Source organism: Cinclus cinclus, chromosome 6 (assembly GCF_963662255.1).
Source record: "Cinclus cinclus chromosome 6, bCinCin1.1, whole genome shotgun sequence".
Taxonomy (NCBI): domain Eukaryota; kingdom Metazoa; phylum Chordata; class Aves; order Passeriformes; family Cinclidae; genus Cinclus; species Cinclus cinclus.
Genome location: NC_085051.1, coordinates 24,154,457 through 24,178,940, shown reverse-complemented (window position 1 = coordinate 24,178,940; position 24,484 = coordinate 24,154,457). Strand labels below are relative to the sequence as shown.

Here is a 24,484-nt window from a genome sequence, read left to right as displayed (position 1 = left end):
CCCCCCCCCCGCCCTCAGCGGATGAAAACAAACAGCGGCGATGGCGGCGGCGCGGCGGAGCCCGCGGCTCTGAGGGCAGCGGCAGTCCCAGCCCGGCCCCCGCCGCCGGCCGCGCACCTCCGCCGGCGCTGATACCCGCGGCGAGACCCCCGGGCCAGGAACGAGGAGGAAGAGGGGCGCCTGCCGGAGTCCCGGGGCGGCTTCGGGGCTTGGAGGCGGCGGTCGCGGTCCCGCGGCCGCGGGGCTCTCCCCGTGCCCGGCCGGGGCGCGGCGGCGGAGCGGGCCCCGCGCGGGATGAGCCGCCGCGCCGCCAGCACTGCCGGCTCCGCGCAGGTACCGCGGGCCCCCGCAGGGCAGGGCTGGGAGCAAGGCGAGCCTGCGGGAGGCCCTTCCAGGGGAGGGGGCCGCGGCGTGGATCTTAACCCTTTGGCTACGGCTTCGCGTCCCCGTTTTGCTTTGCTTCGCTGCTCGCGGGGGCCGGTTCCCGACAGGCGCGAGTCGGCTGCGTTTCGTTTTCCTAACGGCTGGTGGCTGTCAGTGGACCCTAGAAAAGATGTGGCGCGCTGTAATCTCAGCAGGAGGTCATTTAAAATCAAAATGCTTCAGAGCCTGTTGGAAATAGTAGAATGTGAGACCCCACGCTACACTGTATAGTCTTCCTGTAGGATGAGAGTTTGCGGTATGCTTGGAAGGAGCGTAAGTTTACAGATGGTCGTATCTTTCTTTCCTGTTGGAGCTGTGGCTCTTAGGGCACAGTTAGAGTAATTCCCGTAGATTCGATGGGAGCAGACACATCTTCCATGTCAGTGAAGAGGTGGAAAAGGGACTATTTGGACTGAGCCTACTAACTGCCTAATTAAAAATCTGAAAAGCAGTGTGACTAGGCACATACCAAAGGAAGAAAACATGGCAAATTACTGCCTTAGCTGAAAATTAGTTAGCTGTCCAAGTAAAGTTTAGAGCATCTCCAAATCATTGCAGGAGTGGCCTGACCTGGAGGACCCTTCCTTCTTGTCACAAGAAGGATCATACAGGATCACTTTATTTTGCTTAAATGGTATTGTATAATCTTAACATTTCTGAACACGTGTTCATACCATAGTTGAGAGGTGATGATTATGTTGGTGGTTATAGTACAGGGTATGTAGAAGCAGATTCTGGTTTAGTCTGTATACTTTGGTTTGACAAACAAACTGAGAGAATGGACCTTTGAACTGATACCATTTTTAGACCTTGGGGAAGTACAGAATGTAACTCCTGGTCAACGCGAATTACTTAATTTTGTTTCTAAGTCAGTGGAGCTGGCAGTGCTGGCTTTAGTAAGGTATTTACTAAGCTGCAGAGTCATTTATAAAGTGAATCTGTTTCCTGATCAGGAGGAAGAATTACCTCTTTATCAGTCAAAACCTGAGCATATAGTGAATTACAGAGCCTTTGATTACATCAAAATATGTTTATATTATATACAGCAGAAACAGCTTTTCTGCTAGAATTTAATCTTTTAAAGAAAGAAATCCATAAACTTTAAAGAATGAGAGTGTCACACCTTAAAACTTAGAACTGTTTGCTACTTCTCCCTAAGCTTCTGACTAATCTACTAAGAAGGCAAAATGGAGATTAAGTAATTGTAGGATACTGGAGTTTGACTTGTAGGCCCAGTCTTGAAACAGAACACTGTGTTAATGAAGACCTTTTTATAGTTGCTTATTAGTGTGCTCAAAATGCCTGCTTGCAGTGAAGCTTCTTGTTCATTCAAGGGAGGATATGTTCTGGGCACTCTTAAATGCTTCAAAAACTTCCATGTTTTTGTTTACTGCATAATTCAGCAAGGCTTTTCTGAGCTTCTCATAGAACATCTTTGGAGATTGGATTTGGATTTAAAAAGCAGCTCTGGAAGAGTGGTATGGGCAAGGAGCAGAGTCTGGGGGGCACAGTCAGGTAACTGGGAACAAACATCTGGGATGAGAGCTGTCCACAACCCTTTCCTTTACAGCTACACCCACTCTGGTTTCTTCCCTCTTGTCTTTTCAGTTTCACTCTGGGGTAAGAACAATGAGTAATTATTTTGCATTGATGAACATCTCGCTGAAAAGAAAGTGAGATAACTTTTAAGTTGTAGCAGCCATGGCTCAGAGAGAAATATAGGAGATGATGGAAGCAGCCTATGCTTTCCCCAGCAGCAATAATAATGCCTGGTGTAAGTCAGGTGCTTCTGCTCCTTTCTTGTTTATGCAGGTCAGAGAGATGTACTCGCTCAGTTCCCACGTATGGAACACGTAGTGAAATACCCGTGATCCCCGCACCTGTTGTGTGCAGGGTTACAGGTGTCTGCCGGCAGCGGGGCTGCTCTCGGCTGGGAGCAGGGCTTGGAGCACGGCTTGCCGGTTGCTGTAGTTCCTCTGGGCTCTGCCAGGCATTAAAGGGAGGGCTCTTGCAATTCCTTGCATCATGTAAACAGCGCCATCACCTTATGCTGATGTGTCCTTCTCGTCAGAGGAGGGTATAAATAGCAGCGGAGCGTATAAGGCACAACAGAACGTTAAACTGTTGGATGAAATCTGCCTCAGCCTTGGGAGAAAGAATAAGGATTTAATCAAGAGAGCCACATGAGGCAGTTCTCCTTTAATATCCTGTTTCTGATGTTTCTCTTCACAGTCTGAAGACAAAGGCATATAAATACAAGCAATAGTATAAAAATGCATGTTGCAGTAAGTGGGAGACAAAGCAAAAAGCCATATGGACAGGATGATTGTTGCATCATGTGCTGGCAAATATATCAGTTTACCTAAGGGATTACCTGGTTGAGGGGAAATCAGTCATCTGTATTTTTCTAACCTAGACCAAAGGTTATTCCCTTCTAGTTGTTATTCAGTGTAAAATGAGCCAGTATTTTCCTTGAATTAAGCATAGGCCTGTGCAGTAGCACTTAACAAGGAGCTGTGCTGGCATTGCAACCTACAGGACATGAAAAGTTGATGGAACAAAGTTTAAAGAATTTCCTTCCTGTTCAGGTCAGTTGTGGCAGCTAACTTGAGAGTACCAAAGAATTTTTGTAAATAAAAAGTTTGCTGTAATTCTAGTTCTTTCTTAAATCTTACAAGGACTGATTCTAAAGGTGAACACTGTTCTAAGCCTTAGAAAGTCTCAGGCAGTCACCAGAGGCCCTCCTACAAAAATGAGGAGATGATAGTTGTCAGATGGAACTCAGCTCCTGAAACATCTAAAGTGTCCAAAGTTTTCCCATAAAATTACTTATTCCTTTCCAGGAAACCTTGCCTGATACTTTCTTCTCTGCTTTGGGCTCTGGTGGGTCAACTATTGCTGGCATTGGGAGCTTGGGAGGTAACAGTATGAATCTCCAAATTTTTCATTAATGTTACAGGTAGTTTCAGATCTTCCAGGAAGAATCTCAGTTCTGCTGCAGCAGGGCAGAACCATGAGGCTCTCATTTTTTTAACCCTCTGGTGGCTGTTTCTTTCCTCTAGAGATATTTGGGTCATTAGAATGAATTCCTGGAGCGCTCATAGAACCATGCTGATGATCATCTTTGTTTCCTAACAGTCCAGTGAGCCTAACACCTTCCATTAGTTCCCAAGCATCTTGAAAAAGTTGATATCAGAACTTTTTTCCAGCCTCAAATGGCAAATATGGGTGCTTTTTTTGACAGCTCTCCCACAATATCAGGATATATACTTCCTTGCACCTTTCTTCAGGGGTCACATAACACTTTTTACGCTAAAAAACAGTATGTTTGGGTTTTTTGTTTGTTTTTTTTTGGTTTTTTTTTTGTTGTTTATTTCTTTTTTTAGTATTTAAATGTCAGCATTCTCTTTGCTGAGAAAAATGTATATTTTAATGCATAAATTACCTATGTCAGCCAGGTTTGTCAAACATCTCAGATCTACTCAGCCTTTACAGTGCTGTACTTAATTAATTCAAAAGAATAGCAACAGGTTGTTCTTGCCTGGGGTTTTGTTTGTCTGGGGGGGTTGTGGTTTTTTTGTAGTGGTACATGTCTGTACTAAAGGGCTATTTTTTTTTAAAGTTTTGAGTATTGCAGCAAGCACTTTAAAAGCTGACTTCCTTTTGCACCCCCCACAGTGGAAAGGGTCAGTAATGTGTCTAGTGGAGGTAAATGCAGAGAGAGAACACATAGCAGTTTTAATAAGGAGGGTGAAATGCCCAAAGGATAATTTGATAATGCATCTGATGTTGAATTACTTGTGCTGTTAGTTCTCAATTTAAATTATAATTTGTAATGAGAACAGTTTGGCTTTAGGAGATGTGGTATGAATGTAGCCTAGAACTTTCAGTGATTTTGTGTGTCCAGCTTTCTTTTTATAGAGTCATTGAGAAAGCAGCACTGTTCTCTATAAAATGCTCTGTAAATTGCAGTACTCTTATCTTGCAGCCCATTTTGATTGATGCTCCTAAAGCATTAGGCCTTTACTGTCACAAAGTGTCATATTTTAAATGGAAGTACTGCATGTGAACAGTCATTAAAGATTCTGTATTTTCTGTGTGAACCCGGCTATTGGCCCTTTTTCTCTGCAAGCTTTAATTTGCCTAAATAGCATACCTTGCTGTAAGTTCAGTCTTTGCTCAACGATTGAACACTGAGTGTTGTTATGCACAGCAGCTGCTTGTGCTCCCTGACCTCAGCTCGGCGGCATTCCTGTGAGGAGCAGCACGATCCATAAATATGGGATGTCTGACAAGCTGCTTCAGGCTGATTAGCTGTCTCAAAAATGCAACAGGGGTTAAGAGTGAATTAATACTTTCAAGGTTTACAAGCAAAAACTACAATGAATGTTGCTAATTAAGGTGTTCCTTCCCAATGGTCTCTATATTATTATTAACTTATGTGCGAAGAAACTGAGAGAAGAACTGTGATTTATCCCAGGCCATGTGATACTATGATGGCAGAAATAGGATTAGGGCCTTGCCCTGCCCTGCTTCAGACACTGTGCATGTTCATTGTGTTCCTAGAAACAATTGTATTTTGAAAAACAATGCAGTGTCATTGTGAAAGCTAAGTATTATCAGAGCTTTCAAGAGAACTGAACAGAGGATTTTGGTCTATTTCTTGAGAAAAATGTATCTTTTCAGTTGGTTGTAGGTATATTTTGTAGCTGTATAGTTGTACTGCAAGTACTACTTGATGAAAGTAAAGAAGCAGTGTAGCCTGTTCCATCAGTGGTTTATTACACAGATTTCTGCTGAAATACCACTTAAATACTGTTCTAAGAATTTTAGGCTCAAGAAAACAATCTGGCTTGGCTTTGACCAGTGCTGACAGCTGAAGATACATTTTTTTGAAGCAGAGACATCCATGTCTGATGGTTAGCTTGGTGCAGAATGCAATCAGTGTGGTGTTGGGGTGTTCAGGGTTTGTTTTGTTTGTTTGTTTTGCTTTTTAAAATTAAGATAGCAAAATTGTAGAACTTGTACTGAGCTTTAATTGTGAGCCTTCTTTGTTTTTTAAATTTTTTATCTTTGCACTGACCAGATAAACTACCATTGTGCATTTATACCGCACACGCACATCCCAAAACTTTTAGCATGTTTGGATTTTGACAGGTAGAGGGCTTTGTTGCTTGTAGTTTCTTTTCATGTGGCCTCTAATGGAAAAAATATTTTGCAATCTAAACAGAATGCTGGAGGAAGACTTCATTTCTAGACCTGTGCTATATTTCAGATTGCCATATGCAATGGACACTGATCTCAGTTCCCAGGACAGGAAGGACCTGGACAAGTTCATCAAATTTTTTGCTTTAAAGGTAATTTTTCTCCTTTGGACAAATGCCTTTTCTTCCTTGTTTTAAAAAACCCCAAAAACCAAACAATGTACTTGGTGTGACTAGAGTAACAAGACTGAGGTTTGGGTTTGTTGTGTTTTTGTTTTACTGAAGAATGCAGCAAGAAAAGCTGATGTCAAATTTAGGAGATTCCCGAGAGCAACTATTAAAAAAAAAAATCTTTTCCCCTTTTTCCTACCCTCAAATCCTCTTCCATCCTCCAGAAGCATCCTGCTTTAGAATCAATAGTAGGCACTTCACACCTCTTGTCAGCTTTGGGTTTCTAGCAGCATGTCTAACCACCCAGCTGTTAGGTACTTTATTCTGCTGAACTCTACTATTTCAGCCTAAATTTTTATATTGCATCCAAAAATAATAATACCAGAATGTTCTTTTGGATGATGTTCATATGTAATTATAAAATTTGGCCTCACTTCATACATAGGTACAAGTAGATAATCTGACAATGGCTTTGGTATAAATGTACAGATTCACTTGGCTTTAGTTGAGCTGTCCAGGCTTGCGATATTTTTTGTAAATTTTTCTGAATCTTCTATTGAAAATTTCAAATCCTGATTGCAAAATTAACTTAGTCTCTTAATGTTGTTACAGAGAAAGGTCAGCCTGAAATTATTTTCTTTCTGAAATACATTTGTCTGTTAAATGTAATAATTTAAATATATTAGAACTGAAGATCAGTGTAGCAAACTACTTCTCTATATCCTGGTCAGCCCTTTAATTTTTTTTACTTGGAGCTTGTGTAGCTCAGGCTCTGAACTGAGGGCTGTGCTGAGCCCAAAACATGTCTGTGTATCCTTTTCTTTCTATTGCAGACAGTACAAGTAATTGTCCAGGCCCGACTTGGAGAGAAAATCTGTACCCGCTCATCATCCTCCCCAACAGGTTCTGACTGGGTAAAGCCATATTTTTTATGGAGCAACTCCATAACTGTGTGTGTGCTGAGAACACCACTTGATTATTAGAGTCTTGTGCAGACAATAATTATTCATAGAATGGGTACTATATTTAGTTATATTCATTGGTGATGTTGCGGCAGGGCTTGGTGGTTGTTGTTCACATGCAACAAATCACTCTGGACTCTTCCAGGCTGATGAAGGGAAAGAGAAATGATGTCTCTCAGCAACTCCTGCCAGCTAAGGCACATTTCCAAGATCTGCTTGGGGGTGGGGTGACGAGTTCTTATCTGTCAGGAGTTTGCTATTCTGCAATTCAGGACATTTTAGTAATTGGCTTTGTTAAAACTGAAAATACTCAAGATACTCTGTGGGTGAAGATAGGATTGAAGTGAGGGAAAAGGAGCATATTTTTTATAGCAGGATCAAGAAAAACCTTTGAATTAGCAGCCAAGGGAATCTTTGTAAATATAAAAAGCTTGAACCCAGCTTGGAATTTTCTGTTTCATAAATATTTCAGTGGACACTGACCTAGTATGTTATATATGGGTCTGTGAGCCTGTCTGAAATGTACCATCAGGCAGTTTTTCAAAGAAATAAAAAAAATGGATCTATGTCTTTGATTCTGCAGTTCAATTTGGCAATCAAAGATATACCAGAGGTTACTCATGAAGCAAAGAAAGCCCTGGCAGGACAGCTGCCTGCTGTTGGACGGTCTATGTGCGTGGAGATTTCTCTCAAAACCTCAGAGGTGAGGAATGAGTCAAAACACATGCCCTTTTTTTGTTTGTGTTTTTTTTTTTTTGCCTGAATCTTAAGTCAGCTACCAGAGCTCCTGCCTTTTAATCCAAGGCAATATGATAATATCTAAATTTTATTATGATACGTGGTATGCTAATGAAAAGAAAGGTATTGTTTAACAGAAGCAATTCACTGCAAAAATCTGAGGCCAAACACACAAATGACACAGCAGCAAAAATCTAAATTTTTAAAGAAAGTGAAATTCTTAAATTCTTAAATTTTAAGAAACTAATTTCTTAGACCATGAAGAACTTAGGCATTATGAGGAAGAGATTCCCTCAGGTGATGAAATTGTGCAGGGGTACTTCCAGTGCACCTTTCTGTATCATTCCAGCACAAGAAAGTGGGAGCCAGGAGACAAATCATTGAGAGGTGTGGCCATTGCTGGTCACTAATGAGATTTGAAAAGGTCTATGTTCTGAAATGAGCCTTTGTTTGCCATCTTTTCTTTAATCCAGGGGGACTCCATGGAGCTGGAAATTTGGTGTCTAGAAATGAATGAAAAGTAAGTGCATTCTTCACATAGTCTTTGTGTTTGTAGTTCTTAGCTGATGAAATGGGTACATGTGGTTGATCCATGGTGATCAATGAGTACACTGGCTGTGTGGCCAGGAGCACTTCAGAGGGAACTCTCCTCTTTCTCTAGAGCAGCAGTCAAACTGTTTTAACACCAGTGTGAAGAAAGTAAACTAGTAATTTAATTCCTTCTTCATTCTTCCATTACAACTCTAAGTTTCCTCAGATAGAAGAATTCAGAGTCTCAGTAATGACAAATGTTTTTAATATTGAAAAGATGTCTCTGTTTAGTAGAAGGCTGCATGGCATTTTTCAGTAATTTCTTCTACAGCAGGAGACAAGGTTATAGCAGGATTCTTAGCTGGTTGGTCAATACAGGTAGCCACACTGGGGCTTTATTTATCATTTTGGCAATAAAATTAAACAACTGGCCCAGACTAATTTTTATTTAGAATAAACAAAAGCAATTGCAATTGAAAACAAACAAGAACCCCAAACCCAGGAAACTTAGTTGTGGACAAAAGACAAATTTTTTTCCTTTGTCTTCCATAGGTGTGACAAAGAAATCAAAGTTTCATACACTGTATACAACAGGCTGTCTCTACTGCTGAAGTCTTTGCTTGCTATAACCAGAGTAACTCCAGCCTACAGACTCTCGAGGAAACAAGGCCATGAATATGTAATATTGTACAGGTAAAGTAGAAATTGCCCATTTGGAATGCAAACAGCAGAGACTCTAGACTTGCCCAGTGTAGCTGCAAATGTAGTTAAAATGAGATGAGTAATAATAAAATCAAATTATTTGCGTAGAACTACTACTGATCAGTAACAGAAGAAAACTTTGGTCTATGTATCACCTTAGAGCCTGCACTTGAGCCATTGAAAGTGAAGGTAAGCACAGGCTGTGAAGTGTTTGGCTACTTGTGTTAGAAAAAGTAAAAAAAAAATCTACATGTAATCCCTGGTTAAATTGCTTACTAGCATCCAATTGTTTGGTGTCTGGCCTGTGTTTGATAAATGCCTCTCTACATTGCACATAGCTTCAACGTATACTTTTGCAGCACAGATTCAGACTCTCTCCTGTTACTCCATTTTAAAGATGCATCCTCAACTCCACTTCCTCTAGTTCTTGAAGTTTACTCATCTAAAGTTGGGTTCAACTCTGTTTAGCCTGTGAGTCTGACTGGCTCATGGTTCATAGTTATCTTCCAGACCGTTTTTGGCTGTGAGAAAAGTCTTTGACATATTTGCATTGTTTATTTATGATTGTAAATCCCAGGTTTGCTATCATTTGCACAGCTAAGAACTCAAAAAGAAATTCCAGCCACTTTCTCATTTTTGCCTCCATTACTGACTTGGCATGTACTTAAGAGCAGTTCTCTTTACAGCACAGTTAATCTTTTATGTTGTGTGATGAGCATCAGCTTTTAGACTCAGACCTATCTGTGACGTTTGTATCACTTCACGTTTTTGCTCTGAACTTTAGACTTAACAACAGAGGCTTAAAAAAGAGAAATTCCTTATTGAAGTACCATTTTCTCTTTCTCCTTCTTTTTACATGACCTATTCTTCTTCTGAAGCAGCTGTAAGGTTTTTTTAGATGGGCATTCCAGCCATTTATTTTGGACTTTTTTTTTTCTGAAGAGGAAAAGCAGTTCCAGCCTTTCAACTCCCAAAATTAAATAAGGAATAAGGATATTTATAGCATTATGTCCCAGCTGGATCTAACAGCTTTTCTCTTTCCTTTTCCTTCAGGATATATTTTGGTGAAGTCCAGCTGAGTGGCTTGGGAGAAGGTATGATTAGACAACACACAAACAATAGCAGAACTGTGTTTCATTCTGACTGCCTTTTGGTTACTATTCCCAAGTACCATAAGGAAAATTAGTCTGAGGCTTATGCTTCTTGTCTGGATCTGCCAGTGCAGCCTTGTGTCACAAGGTGACAAGTACCACAATGGTGGTACTTGGACAAAGTCTTGGGTGATTGCCATTTTGACTCTAGTGATACAGAACTGAAATAAGAATATAGAATTACATTGATAAGAGACAGGACTGGTGAAGGAGATAATGATCTACTGAGGAACAAGAAACACTTAAGAACAATATTTAAGACTAAGAAGCCAGGAAACAACATCTTGCAGGATGAGGCCTACCAGCAAGGCAACCTATTGCTGCTGTTTTGTTATGGGTTCTATGTGTGTTTTTGGAGTTCAGATTGCAAGACATAATGGAAACACTACTGAAATAAGATAATGTAACCTCAGAATAAAAAATATGGCACATAAACAATCAGTAAAACTGATAATTATTCCTTAACTTTACAGGTTTCCAGACAGTCCGTGTTGGGACAGTGGGTACCCCAGTGGGCACCATCACTTTGTCTTGTGCCTACAGAATCAACCTTGCTTTCATGTCAACCAGGTGAGAAAATGTGATCATGCCAGAAACTGTTTTACAATAATTTACTGTTAAACTCCTCATATTTTGAGCCCCCAAATCTTTCCCTTCTGCTCATCCTTTCCTGCTGAGATTCTCTTTCATGAAGAACATTCTCTCTCACGCTTAAGCCTTGCAGCAAGGGGAGTATTTGGGTAGCCCTGAGCCAGTCTCTAGAAATCTAAATTGTTGATGCATGCCTGGAGTCACAGGACTAAACTGTAAAAATGCTCTGGTCCCATTAATAGACACAAGGGTTTTCTGTGAAGGCACCACAAATTGGGAAGAGTAGAGAGAAAAAGCCAATAACACCATTGCTTGTTGCCTTGCAGGCAATTTGAGAGGACCCCTCCTATCATGGGGATTATAATTGATCACTTTGTGGACCGTCCCTATCCCAGCTCTTCACCCATGCATCCCTGCAATTACAGGTGAGGAAATACTGAGTTGAAGTCATGGACCATGGTAAAGGCATCCATTATGCCCAAATACAGAGCCTTTTCCACTATGTGCTGACAGCATGGGAAGGGACACTGGAGAATTAGTGTCAGTAATACTGGTATAGTTGAACATGTGCTGAGGGGTGACATTTTTCTTCTCACATTGAGATGACTGAGTGTAGCAAGCCCTAGTATTTTCCCGAATTATTCATAGTGGACACAAAGGATGTTTAATCTTGGCTGCCTTCAGGAATTTGAAACTGTAATGGTTGATCCTGATGCAGAACTATGTGTCTAGATCCCTGCAACCCTGGATATTTCCACTGGGCGAAGATCAGTTTAATTTCTCTTTGGAGATGAGAGATTTGTCTTCTCTAAAATGAATGTGAGGGCATTCAAATTGGGACCAATGACAATGGTTTGACAATGGTTGTGTAAATACCAAAGCCAGTATCACTAGCTGGTACAACAAAAGCATTATTTAGAAACACCTGTTATTTTACATGGGGTAGAAGACAAACACTGAAGGAAAACTGACATTTTTCCACGTTGTTTTCCTCAGTTCTGACAAATAGAGGAGAGCCCTTCATAATTCTCCTCTCAGCTACACCCAAATACTCTCAACCTCCCTGCAGTGTTTGTCCCAGTGTTTTACTATTTGTTTGTTTTAAGGAGTATTTTCAGTTAGAAAACTTGTCTTTTCTTGCTGTTTTAGAGCTGGTGAGGACAATGGTGCAGTGTATCCCTCAGTAGAAGATTCCCAAGAAGTGTGTACCACATCTTTTTCCACCTCTCCTCCATCTCAAGTAAGAGAAACCAGGCTCTTTTTACTTCTAGATAGAACAATTACTGTAAGAATAGTTTGCATATTCCTACATCAGCTATTGTGCAAACAGAAAGCCTCCTGCTGCTAATTAAAATTTAATGTGTGGGTTACTTATGTCATAACACTCTTGAGTAAAATCTACTGAAATTAGATACTAATTTCAACAAAATTCCAGGGGCCTAGAAGGACTGAATTACTGAGAAGGATTAAAAGAGCCTACTCCTGTAGCTGGGTTGAGGTGTGCTTGAAGAGGATAGCAGTATACTTAAACATTTACATACCAATACTGCAAGAGGAGGAAATCAAGACATTGATGCCAGGCAGCCTAAATAGGAGTAACAGACTGACATTGAGAAAGAAACACTGAAATACCAGGAAAATGCTGGAGAAAGACAGAAAAAAGACAAAAGCTGTATTTCTTGGACTATCTGAAATTAGTTGGGGCAGCAGGAATAAGTATTGGCAAAAAAATTGCCCATGCAAATTTCATTTAAGTTTCAATTTTAAAATAAATAGATAATGGTTTTGAATATAAAAACCCAGAAACTCCCAAGTTCTTTTATTGTCTTTCATATCTGACTGTACAGTTCTGTATTTTGAAGACTTGGCTAGAGTTCCAGTTGTCCTATCACTTTAAATATTCAGGATTGCCCAGCCAAGCAGATGGCTCTACTGACCTTTCAAGACAATCTAAAGACTCTAAATCTCTTTCACAGTCAATGTGAAACACAGAATGAAGTATAATTGGAATTCTGTTCCAAATTCAAAGAATTTTCTATGGGTCTTTCTTCTGCTTCAGACAAATTATTATGCCTGGTTTAGCAGAATGTATTCTGCTGGATGAATTAGGTAGAAATGAGCTGCTCTTAGGAAGCATTTTTGTGCCAAAGTGATTTCAGGTGACCAGGCATCAGGCAATGTTGAACTAATTAGCCAGCACTCACGGTAAGTCTGATGGAATAAAGCTTTTCTTATTCTGCAATACACAGTTCAGGATATGAGTTTGTGGCTGAGTTGTGTCCTGTGTTTTCCTAAAGTGGGGCAAATAGAAAAGATTTCCTAAGGAATTTCCATTGGCTTGCTTGTGCCAGTGTTACTTAACAGTGCTAGTGTATGTAACTACATTGAAGTTGACATTTCCCCAGGGGTCATGGAGCTTTACTGTCATTGAGGGGAAAAAGCTTTATGAAACCACTTGAACCTTGAGGATTCACATTAATATGAGCCTACATTCTTGCTTTTTATGTGGCTCATAGTTGCCATATGCTGTGCCCTTATTTGTAAAGAAACTGCCAGTTTTTGTTGCCACAGTTAGAATTGTAAGGCTGTCTTGGCAGAGTGGACTTTGAATTAAAAGGGAAACAATAAGTTTTCTCCAGCTTTCTGTATGTCCTGTCCAAGTTAATGACTAGGAAAATACAGTACCAGGAACTGCGTGATTTTGTGGGCAAATTGTGTGAATCTCTACCTGCCTTCTCAGTAACAGTGAGGCCTAACCTGTGTGATGCAAGGAAATAGTTGTAACTTTCTCTGTGAGCTTGCATGTCTGTGTATGTGTGTTGCGAAGTAGCCCAAAATTCAGGAGAGCATGGCCATGACTAATACTCAGAAATGAAGCTGAAGCTTTCCTCAAAGTGAAAACCATTGGTAGGAAAATGAATGGGAGGAGGTATGGGACTGAACCAGGTTTGGATTGCCCTTTTTGCATTAGCACCCTCTGTGAGACTTTATTTCTGGCGTGTTGGTCCTGTTGATGGAGTTCCTGCTTCACATCAGTGTGTTTGAATCGCACTGTAGTCTGGGTTCCCTTTATTCTAAGGGAGCAGCACAGAGCTGCCAGGATAAGATCCCTCAGAAAACTGGAGGATAGGGAGTATGGCTGGATGGAGAGTGCTGAAATACAATTCATTTGCAAATTAATAAAAAAAGTACTTGACTTTTTCTGGCATCCGTTCAGCCTTCTTCTTAGTAATTGGCTGGTACCAATTATAATTAACTGTGGAACGGGGTCTCTGGCAGTTACTTTCTGTCAAGGTTTCACTGGAGTCTAAAGTATTACCTGTGTTCAGTGGTTCACTCAGATTGAAAAACACTCAATTCTTTACAAAATGAATTTGTTTCTGGCAATACTGAGACTTCTGCTCTCTGTGTAGGTGTGGCTGCTGCAGCCAAAACTTCTTCACTAGCATTCAGTTCATCCAACTCTTCATAGTTCTTCTCTGAAGTCCTTCTCTCTCTCTTTCTCTCTCCCCCCTCACTCTCTCTTTTCCTTGTTTCCTCTGTTTGTCTGTGTCTGTGCACAGTGTGTTTTTACTGTCACAAAGGCACATTTTCAGACCCCTCCTCCTGTGGTGACGGACACCTTGAAGGTCCCAGTGATGGGACTGGCCTTCTCACATCAAGTGAGTTGTCAATAGAATATGTCAACAGAATGTCATGGCCAGAGTACAAGTTCTGGCATGACAAAACACATATGGGAAAATACAAATTTGACAATGTGGAGTGTTTGTTGTGCATGGGAAAGACTGGTGGACCCACAATGAGCCAGGCACTTTACTGAAACTGGCTTCTTAAATGCCTTTGCAGATGAAGGTCTCCCAAAGACAGGACAAGCACCCCTAAAAAAACAACAGCTGTCAAGGATTGTTAGTGAAAGACACAAGTAGTAAGGCACAATTTTGAGTGTTTTCTGTTAAAAGCCACTGTCCCTAGAACCTGTACAGTCATTAGAGCTCCACTCAGCTTAACCAGCCTCATGTGAATTGAAGTGCTGTTTCTCATTTTGGTCCCTGTAAAGGACATTAGCTTTGGTGCTGCTGGAGCTCACACTGAGCTCTGGAAGAAATGTTCCTCTTGAGGTCAGACAAGTCAAAACAGCAAAGTTTTATCTAACCTGACTGGGTAGATTTCTGCCTGGATGTACAAGGAATTTCTCCTGGGTTTCACTGCTTCCAACATTTAATTCCTGAAGCAGTCTCACAGCAGTTAGCTTACCTGTTCTCTTTACCTGGCACATTTATGGGACCATGTATTCTTTCACTGAAGCAATTTGAATGGGTCTGGAAGATCACCTGCTTTAATTTGCAATGCGAGTAGGTTCAAACAGTTGATAATGAAATTGTTTGGGGAATGAAAAAATATTAAATATTAGCTCTTTAATAAGTTCACGATAGCATTCATGCATCTGGCCAGTGCCAACCCACTACACCAGTATTTGAAATAGGCCTGTAGAGCAGAGCTTTCCTGAGACTGTATGTCAGTCGTACCTTGCACAGCTTCCTCCTACACGTGTAGGAAGCCAACCTTTTTTCCTGTCCAGGCTCAGAGTCTCATAGCAATAAGAATTTTTTAGAACAATAACCTGCATTACTGATTTCAGTGAAAATCCTGCATCCTTCTGCCAGCGTGAAATGCTGTGCCTCTGACTTTTCCTATCCAGTCTTCAGTGACTGGTGATTATTCAGGCTGTGGGGGCATTCCCCTTGCCTTTCCTCTCTCCTCTCCCCTTGCCCTTGTTTTTTCTCTTCTTTCTTAGCTCTCCAGCTCTCGTCTTTCCTATCAGCCTGCTGCCCTGGGAGTTGGATCAGCTGACATGGGGTATCCTGTACTCTTTGCTGGTGGCTTGAATGCTGCACACCCTCACCAGGTACTTGTAGAGAGTAGAACCAGCGTGGCTGGTATTGCAGCCATTTGTGTCACTTGTACACCCAAGAAAGGCATTGAAACTAGTGCATGCATTGGTGTCCTGTCTGTCAGGAATGGGAAGAATGTAATGTAAATACAAAGAAAGCACAGCTTCCACAAGAGTTGGGAAATGGCTCCTCAGCATCCCTGGCTTTACTAGGGTACAGGGCAAGCACCTGAACTGTTTGCCTGGACCAGCTTGTCACTGATTCCAAACATTGCCTGTCTTACAGAGCTGCTGCCCCTGTAGCTGCCCAGCACAGTTCTGTAGGCTAGACATAGGATACACTGACAGTTTATATTGACATAGTTGTATTGGTTCATCAGACAAATAAGCCAAGTTGTCAGAAGTCTTTTTCTGCTTGTGATACTGGTGTTACACCAGTTTTGCTGACACAATGTTAATAAAATAGTTTCAGTTGGAATGTTCCTACATGAGCATCTAATCAAACTGCCTGACCAGTTCAGGGCTGGCCAAGTGTGGTATTAAGGACATTGTCCAAATGCCTATTAAAAACTGACAGCTTGGGGCATTGACCACCTCTCCAGGAAAAGAACACTGTTCCAGTTTTTGACCACCTCTCTTTGTAATGTCCAGTCTAAGCCTCTCCTGGTGCACTTCAAACCACTCCCATGCATCCTATCACTGGATCCCAGGGAGGAGAGATTAGCATCTCCCTCTCCACTTCCCCTTCTCTTGAAGCTGTAGGGAGCCATGGGGTTGTAGCAAGAGGATGTAAGGTTTTTTTCTCCATTCTTCCCCATGAAGCAGAGGACTTAGAGCCAAACAACTCTGCAGTGTAAAGCAGGCCTGAAGTGGAGAGGAGTAGGGCAGAAAGGGAGTAAAAAATTAGTTCCTGTTGTGATAATCCACTCCTACTTGACATCTCTCTGAGGTTTATAGGGGCTAGAGCCCAGTCATATGCCAAAACCCCCATAACTTATGCCCAATATAATGGAATCTACTTTATATTGCACTGTGGTGTTGATTTGATTTTGAGATCTTTTAACATGACTGTTCCTTTCTATCTCAGTTGATTGGTCCAGGCAAAGAAGGGGGAGTTCCCCCAGTTCCTAGCCAGCCAGCACATGGCACTCAAGCTGACCAAGAGAGGATGTGCACCCCCCTGGATGGAGTCCATTACTCAGCAGCTACTCCTTCTAGCAGGTAGGCTGGTTTTAACGATCCACTACTTTTGATAGCCCTTTTATAATCCTGTATGTTTTAACCTTTTGTTTTCCCTTTTTATCTATTATTTGTAGCATAATTATTGTCTTTCCATTCCTCAAATCAACTTATAGCTTTCTCTGACTGGGGCTTTTTCAGCCTTTCTCCAAACAATGATCATGCCCATCTATTTAAACCTCCTAGTCCATGTAATATATGTAATATAATTAATATATATCTTCTTCTTTGTCAACTTTATTATCAATTTTATTATTTTTTCAATCTTTCTGCTGGTTTTGATGATTGTAAAACAAGATGCAGTAAGTTCACAAATGAGCCTTAAATTCTTTAGAGACTTAATGTGTGTAGTAGCCAAAGCCAGTTGTAGTTAGCATAAATCTGTTCACCATTTCAGTAAGAAACTTCAGGCACAAAGTTACTTGAAAGAAAACAATGCAACCTCAAACTGTCCTAAATCAACTCCCTCACTAATTAAATCCTAAATTAGCTAATTAAATCCTTCTGGGTTTTTTTGTTTGTTTGTTTGTTTGTTTTTTTTGTTTTGTTTTTGTTTGTTTTGTTTTGTTTGGTTGGTTTTTTATCACCATATTTATTTCTTGAGAAATGTCTCTTGGGGTTACATAGCTGTAAGTCCCAGAGATTTTGCTCTGGGGAAACCAAAACTCAGTTGCACTAGCACTTTCCTGGGTATACTATCTAGGTAATCCTCTTTCCATGGGACAAAACTATGGTCTTTTTTTTTGTTTTAATGTTCTGAATACCTGTGGTAGGAAAAACAAAAACAAAACAAATAGGTCATGGAAGTGCCTAATAGCCATGGAGTGAATTAATTATACAGGGAGTGGCTGTTGTGATGTACCAGATTGCTGCATTTGTAAACTGAGTGACAGATATAATTGTGATTCTTGCCCTTTCTTCCTGAGAAACCTGTGACTACTGTGTTACTGAAAAAATACTATTGATGAACAGGAATTGCTGTGAACACCCACAAGTTAAAAGTCCATTTCGCAGAAGAAAAGCCTATTTCAGCCATTTTACATTCAACTAAATAGTTTTTGTCCAGCTTTAAACAAAAATCTGATTCCACAAGTGTCTACTTTCCGTTTGCGCTCCTGACTGAGGAGGTTACGGTACAAAGACAGATTGCTGTTGTCCTTCCAATACTAGGAGTAAACCAAGAAAAATGAAGCAGTCTCAAAAATAATGTTATTTATCTATCCTGTTTGTGTCAGGAGGCACTAATTATGTGTTTTCCTCCCCCAGTGAGGACACAGAAACAGTATCCAACAGCAGTGAAGGAAAGTGTGGCTCCCCACATGACCTTTTGGAGACCATCTTTATCCGGAAGGTGGGAGCTTTTGTCAACAAACCCATTAACCAGGTAACGAGCAGTAGATCTTCTCAGAGAGCACCATAATACCCTTCTTTTCTCATCTGTTCATACACAGAGGAGCAAAAAGCACTCCAATGCCAGGGCAACCTCAGAAACTGAGAGTGCATATTTCTGCCTGCTGTATTTCCCTACAACGTTTTACCAGGCGTATTTTGTTTCTCACAAAATCATTTTGGGATGTGACAGCCATTGAAATTGCTCCATTTTGCCGACACCGTGTGAGAATAGAAGACTTGATACTCCACTTGGATCTCACAATGATCTGCCACTACCACAGGTCCATAAACTAGGAAAGCTGGTAGCAAGCCTCCCTTCCTTGAAGGAACATCCTTGAAGGACCAGTTCATCACTAGAAGCAAGCTTTTAAATTCAGTTAGGGCAGCTGAGATACCTACTTAGTTCCTAGGGCTGCAGTTCTAGGCCTTTTGGATGAAGGAAGGAGAGTTGTTTCAATTTGTAGCAGTTCATTAATCTTTGCTTATATAATACAAGATGCATATAAAAGCAATCCCCCTTCAAGGTATGTATCTGCTTTAGGTCGAGTATCATCTCTGCATTTCATGCCTTTTAAATGAGGTTGTCAGCCTCCTGCCTAACTGCTGACATGACTTCAGGCCATTTTTAGCTGGCCTGACACAGATGTTCAATATCCTTTTCTGTGCTGGGTAAGCAGAGTATCTTAGTGAAATTCTGTTTGCTAAATCTCCTCAGGTGACCATGGCCAACTTAGACATTCCTTTTGCCATGTTTGCTCCCAAGAATGTTGAGCTGGAAGATAACGACCCCATGGTAAGACTCTTCCAGAGGTATACGTGCCTTCTCAGCATCCCTTATGCAAACATCTGTGCTATTCTCTGCCTTGAATATACTTTCGTTTTGGAGAAAATAACTGGTTATTAAGATTTTTCTGGCTTCAAAAAGTCTCTTGTGTTGAATCTTGGACTCTCTAGACATGCAAATAACAGCATGTGTTTGCAGCCCCTGCTCTAGTTAATGTTTATTGTCCAACCTCCTAACTACCCCAAACTGCCAAAGTACACAGACAGACATGACTGTAAGATCACTACTCACCATCTTCGATTTCTTGGGCAGGTCAATCCTCCTGAATCCCCAGAAACAGAATCTCCTCTACAAGGCAGCTTGCACTCGGAGGGCTCCAGTGGCAGCAGCACAGGGAACACCCATGATGACTTTGTTATGATTGACTTTGTAAGTGCCCTCATCAGAGCTCTTATACAACACCTGCACCTTAGGTGGGCTTCATGTGCTGGTGCGATGGCAAATGATGTCAGAGTAGTTTTCAGTGGGAGTACCACACTAGGGTCTGACCGTCCCAGAACTGTAGAGAAGCAGGAATCAACAGCTACAAATTAAATACCATTTCAGTTCTCTGCTAATACCTGGGCTTGGCATCCTCTTAGCACCTAGAGGAGCCAGATTGCAAAGAAATGTTCTCTTCCAGCTGCGCAAATTCTTGTGATATCAAGTGATATTGGCTGTTCTTCAGTTATATAATATGCATTATTACAGCAACAGTTGTAATGACAAGATGTTTATTGATAGCAGGTAACGACTTTACCTGAGATTATAACAAAAGGGAAACCAGTGTCTCTGGGAATTAACAGCAATGTCTTTGATTCTAGAAACCAGCATTTTCAAAAGATGACATTCTTCCAATGGACCTGGGGACATTTTACCGTGAATTTCAGAACCCCCCTCAACTCAGCAGCCTCTCCATTGACATTGGAGCACAGTCCATGGCAGAGGATTTGGTATGGAAGTCTGAAATTTCTGTCTGTGAGAATCATATGTACTTTATAATGCATTCCCTATTCCTAGTTTGAAAAAAGTATCTTCTTAGAATTGTAGAATAGTTTGGGTTGGAAGGAACCTTTCAAAGTCATGTAGTTCAACCCCTCTGCAATGAGCAGGGATATCTTCAACTAAATCCAGTTGCTCAGCCCCTTTGAACCTGGCCTTGATTATTTCCACGGATGGGGCATCCACCACCTCTGGGCAGCCTGCTATAGTTTTTCACCAGCTTCATAAAAAAAATTCTTTTTTTATCTAGTGTGAGTCTATTCTCTTTCCATTTTAAACCATTGCCCCCTGTCCTGTCACAACAGCCCATTTCCATTTTGATTAAAGGTCTCCTTTTAATTCTGAAAAGCCACACTAAGGTCTCTTCAGAGCCTTCTCATCTCCAGGCTGAGTGACCCCAAGTCTCTCAGCCTTTCTTAATAGGTGCTCCAGCCCTCTGATCATTTTTGTTGCCCTCCTGTGACTCTGGCCTCCAGTGTAACAGTAACACATGTAAACATTGTAACATGTCTTTCCTGTACTTTTCAGAAGAGAGGCCCTGCTCAAAGGGAGTCCAGCACTAATATATTCCAAATAAATGCAATTTGGTTGTGGCACACCTGAGCCTCTGAAACTGGTGTGTTTCTCTTGAAGCTGAAGGCTGCTGCAGCATGCTTGCTCTGGTTGTCATTGAAACCCCCAAACTAATCCTGCTTCTGGGGTGTCTCACTTGATAGCAAACTAGGCCTGACTTTGCAGCCTGAGCAGAGTTGGAGTTCTGGTGAAAGTCATGTCTGGGTGAGTGCTCTGTTAGGCAACCTGGCATTGTACCATACTGTAGAGAAAAATGAAAACCAATGTCTGAGAGCAGCAAGTGACTTGATAAAGGCAGTGACATGAACGGGTTATTGTGCTGCAGCTGGTGGGGATTGCACAAGGTGAGGCCCCAGTGCACCTCCTGTTCCTGCAGAACAAACAAGACTCTGGGCAGAGTGCTCTGCTCAGGGTCACTTGCTGGATGCTGCCAGAGGGCTCCTGGTTTTGTGCACGTAGAAAGGTGAGCCCAGAGCATTGGCAAGGGACTGCATGACTCAGAAACAGGGGTTTTTTTTCCCCCTAGTGTGTTTAAAACTTCCCTTCTGTCTGCTGTGAATGAGCCCTGATCTGCACCTTTCCTTACCCTTCCAGGACTCGTTACCAGAGAAGCTGGCAGTCCATGAGAAAAACGTCAAAGAATTTGATGCTTTTGTGGAAACCTTGCAGTGAACCCATTTCCCAGTTCTGCTGCAGCAATTCTTTCCTCTCAAGGCATCCTGGAGATGACATCAACAAATAGCTCTATCACCCCTGCTCTGCCTTTTGTTCACATTGACTAGTTCCTTCCATCAAGTGAGCTTTCTTTTCTCTCTTCAGTGACAGATATGGCTCATCTGCTGATTCTCCTCAACTTTTCCACCACATAGCTCTGGACCACTTTTCCTGTTCACAGTCAGTTTTAAAACTTCAGTAGGGACACAGGAGGTCAAACTCCAGTGTATGGAAACCTACTGTCTCCTCAGTCTGTGTTCTGTATGGAGGGACTTTGTGCAAAGTTGCCATATGCTTCCTCCAAAGGTCCTATGGTGCAAGTTCCCTAGGTAGAGCTTCTTGCTAACAGACTTTTTCCTACAGTCTCTGATCCTGTAAGAGCATAGAAAGCTTTGGCTTATTTCCAGGGTCTGTGAGTTCAGCAAATTCAACCATTTGAAGTCCAGGACATCCATTCCACAGAACTGGGCATTTCATCCTGACTTCAGAGTGTGTGCTTGGAGCCCAGGGAGAGATGTCAGCTTTGGGACCTGCATAATACAAGTTACCCTTTTCTTCCTGCTTCTAAGGAACTGGGTCTCTACACAGTGATTTTGTGCAAGTCCCTCTGTTAGGTGGCTGATAAGCAGGAGTAAAACTACAGGAATGCTTTCCACATTTCCTTCCCGAGTGCACTGACACTCCATGCTGAGTTTAAGTGTTGACTGTTGGCAAGCCTGCACATAGCAGCTCTGATGATGCTGAATTCATAGTCTCTGCTTCTGAAACATAACTGTAAATACTAGGAATCCTATTTCTTTAGGGTTATGTAACTAGGAGTCTTAGTTCAAGATTTTTTTCCTCTAATCCCTGCAAGCCTTCCTGCTTTATGGTTAATAGATGATCTTAAGAATTAAAAAAATATTTATTGCTTTTAAAGAAACCTATATTTAAAAGATGTTCTGTTTTCATGTTATAGTGCGGGTCATTCTGTACTGATCACTGCAGAGAGCATGTGCCATGGAACCCTGGCCTGTGAGACTGGTCTCTCTTTGCAGGAAAATATCCAAGATATTTATTTTCTAAGACAGACTTGATTAATATTATACTCTGTTTTGGGGACTGTATGTCCATAACACCTAGTCAGGGCTCACTGATAAAATGAAATGCACACATCGGTGGAATGGAGTGACAGGGACTTGGTAAAAATGCTGTTTTCTGATAGGCATGGATGAATTTGTAGTGTTCTTTGGCCATTCAGAAGGCAGCTCCTATAAAGAAGCACACTTTTTTTGGGAAGCTTATGGTACTTTTTAATCAGCTGGCTTTTGAGTAGCTGAAATTTTATTTTTGTAATAATCTGGTCATCAGCAGTGGGACTGGCTGGCATTGTTCTGTGGGTGATTTGGCTGTTGTATGTCTTCTGCCTCATCTAAGGATGGGAGAAGAAACAGTGACACTAAGCAGAAACTTGGATAAGGTGGGTTTTCTTGTGGTTCTCTCTCCTCCTCCCCCGTGTAATTAGAGTGAGCAACTGCAAGACCCCTTACTGTCCAAAACCACTCTTTTTTTCCCCCCCGTCTTTCTTTTAAGTGGAGTTGTGTTGCTTGAGTACTGAGAAACCATTTCCTCAGACTGGCTGAGTAACCAGCCTTCTGGGTGGTGCAGTGTGGCAGCTTCTTCAGCTTAGCTGCATTCATAGCTGGAAGAAATTGCCTGGAGCTGATGGAGGAACCCCAGCTCCACTCTGGAATACTATTTCTGTGCCACTGCTGGAGCAAGGAGCCAAATTCAGAACAAAGCTTACTGTCAAGGCCACAGCAATGCAATGCTTTGAACTTAACGAAATTTTTTGTTGAGAGGTGTTTGTTGGGGGGGCCTTGTAAGTTCTAAAAGTCCAGGTAAGAGCTTCATTGAAGGAAAGTTATCCACCAGAACTTTTATATTTTACTCAACCAATTCAACTTTTTAGCAACCTCACACAGAAATTGCTTTGTCAGTGCAAGTAAGATGCACAAACAATTAAGAAAGCTTCCAAGATGAAACATTTTATAACACAGCTTTAGTTAGGTGGGCTATAACAAGTACTTGATCCCCCTCCAAGATCCACCTTGTTTCACAGGTGGAAAGGGGTGCAGAAGGGTGCAAGAATTCATGGATCAACTGCCTCTCACCTGTGCTCAGGAAGTTGGTCTGCCACTGTAGGAAGTAGCTCATAGACAGGTGCTTGTCACCTTCAGTCTCTAAAGTGATACCATCTGGGCTGCAGAGCAGCAGAGATGAGGCAAAGTGCTGGTTCACACTGTATGAATAGAGAACAGTCGAGGTTAAACTTTATCTAGCCAGCACTCCTGCTGTTCTCATCTGCTGACAAGCTGTGGAGCTAGCAGGGAGCAGTGCCATTCTTGTTAATCCCACCCAGGAGGTCAGGGCTTGCACTTGTGCTCCTTTATTGATGACATGGCTGCAGCTCTCACATCTCGTAAGGCAGAATGTCAATGTGGCACATTTTTTTCTCTTCAAAAGGCTGCAAAATTGCCTATATAAGCTGCTAGTGTTGAGCTGGATGGCCATAGCAATAAGAGATTCTCCAGTGCTGAGCTGAGCTACCTGCCTCTTCTCTGGACATTCCTCAGTTTCAACACCCAGTTGCTACATCTAGGCTCTGAGTTCCCTGACACTGCACAAATGCTCTGCTTCAGTAACGATGTAGCTGCTGCTGTGGCCTGCCACAGATTGTGTTATGAAGGCTGTTTATTTTAGCAGCTCTCTGCTCGACTCAAGGACAGTATGGACATAGCTGCTGATTTACAGATACTCTGGGTGGAGGGGAAGGCTCCTCAAGTGTATTGTTTTGGAAAGTCTCTGGTGTATTTCAAGTATTCAAAGAATTTCCAATAAAACTTTTGTGTAAGCAACACTCTTCTGCATTTTTTCTGTGTGTACCAACAGGTCTGGGACAGTCCCAGGCTCATGCTTGTTTTCCTCCAGGAAACAGAGGAGGGTCAGGGGCCTGTTAGCGAATGCAGGACAGAGCAAGTGGCTGCCCTCCATCAGAGAGGGTAAGATGGACCCGTGCATTATAGTTGGAGCCGTCAGTGGGATCCTACTGAGATCAGCCTACTGGGAGGACAGCGAGGGACAGACAGAACAAGTGTCTGGAGGCGGTAGGAACAGTCATACAGTGTTTGACCCTGCTGACCTCACCAGTCAATTTGGAAACTGAAATATTAACTTGTCTCCAGAGGAAAGGGGTGGGAAAAGGGGAAAAGTATACCACAGAATTTGCATTGTACATGGTTGCTGCTACATGGTTAAAGCAGCATAGAAATGTTTCCAGTTGAGAGACAGCAGAGACTAATAAAATATGGAAAGAATAACCAAACTTAACAGCTGTA

General features: G+C 41.8%; 1 protein-coding gene across 7 annotated transcripts; it reads left to right on the top strand.

Annotated features, from left to right (window-relative positions):
- The first annotated feature begins 125 nt into the window (after nucleotides 1-125).
- On the top strand, nucleotides 126-24,006 carry ATG13 (autophagy related 13). Of its 7 annotated transcripts, XM_062495328.1 has the most exons (18): nucleotides 126-333; nucleotides 5,699-5,780; nucleotides 6,632-6,712; nucleotides 7,344-7,463; nucleotides 7,972-8,018; nucleotides 8,582-8,722; nucleotides 9,785-9,825; nucleotides 10,356-10,452; nucleotides 10,800-10,898; nucleotides 11,623-11,713; nucleotides 14,037-14,135; nucleotides 15,269-15,379; nucleotides 16,452-16,585; nucleotides 17,870-17,987; nucleotides 18,711-18,788; nucleotides 19,092-19,208; nucleotides 19,643-19,771; nucleotides 20,988-24,006. In XM_062495328.1, the coding sequence occupies exons 2-18, from the start codon at nucleotides 5,712-5,714 to the stop codon at nucleotides 21,063-21,065; spliced, it is 1,650 nt and encodes a 549-aa protein (XP_062351312.1). In that variant the 5' UTR covers nucleotides 126-333; nucleotides 5,699-5,711; the 3' UTR covers nucleotides 21,066-24,006. The 7 variants fall into 7 exon arrangements, with proteins under 7 accessions (XP_062351312.1, XP_062351313.1, XP_062351317.1 ...); XM_062495329.1 differs by lacking the exon at nucleotides 14,037-14,135 and having other exon boundaries at nucleotides 15,296-15,379; nucleotides 20,719-24,006; XM_062495332.1 differs by lacking the exon at nucleotides 14,037-14,135 and having other exon boundaries at nucleotides 128-333; nucleotides 15,296-15,379.
- Nucleotides 24,007-24,484: the final 478 nt, after the last annotated feature.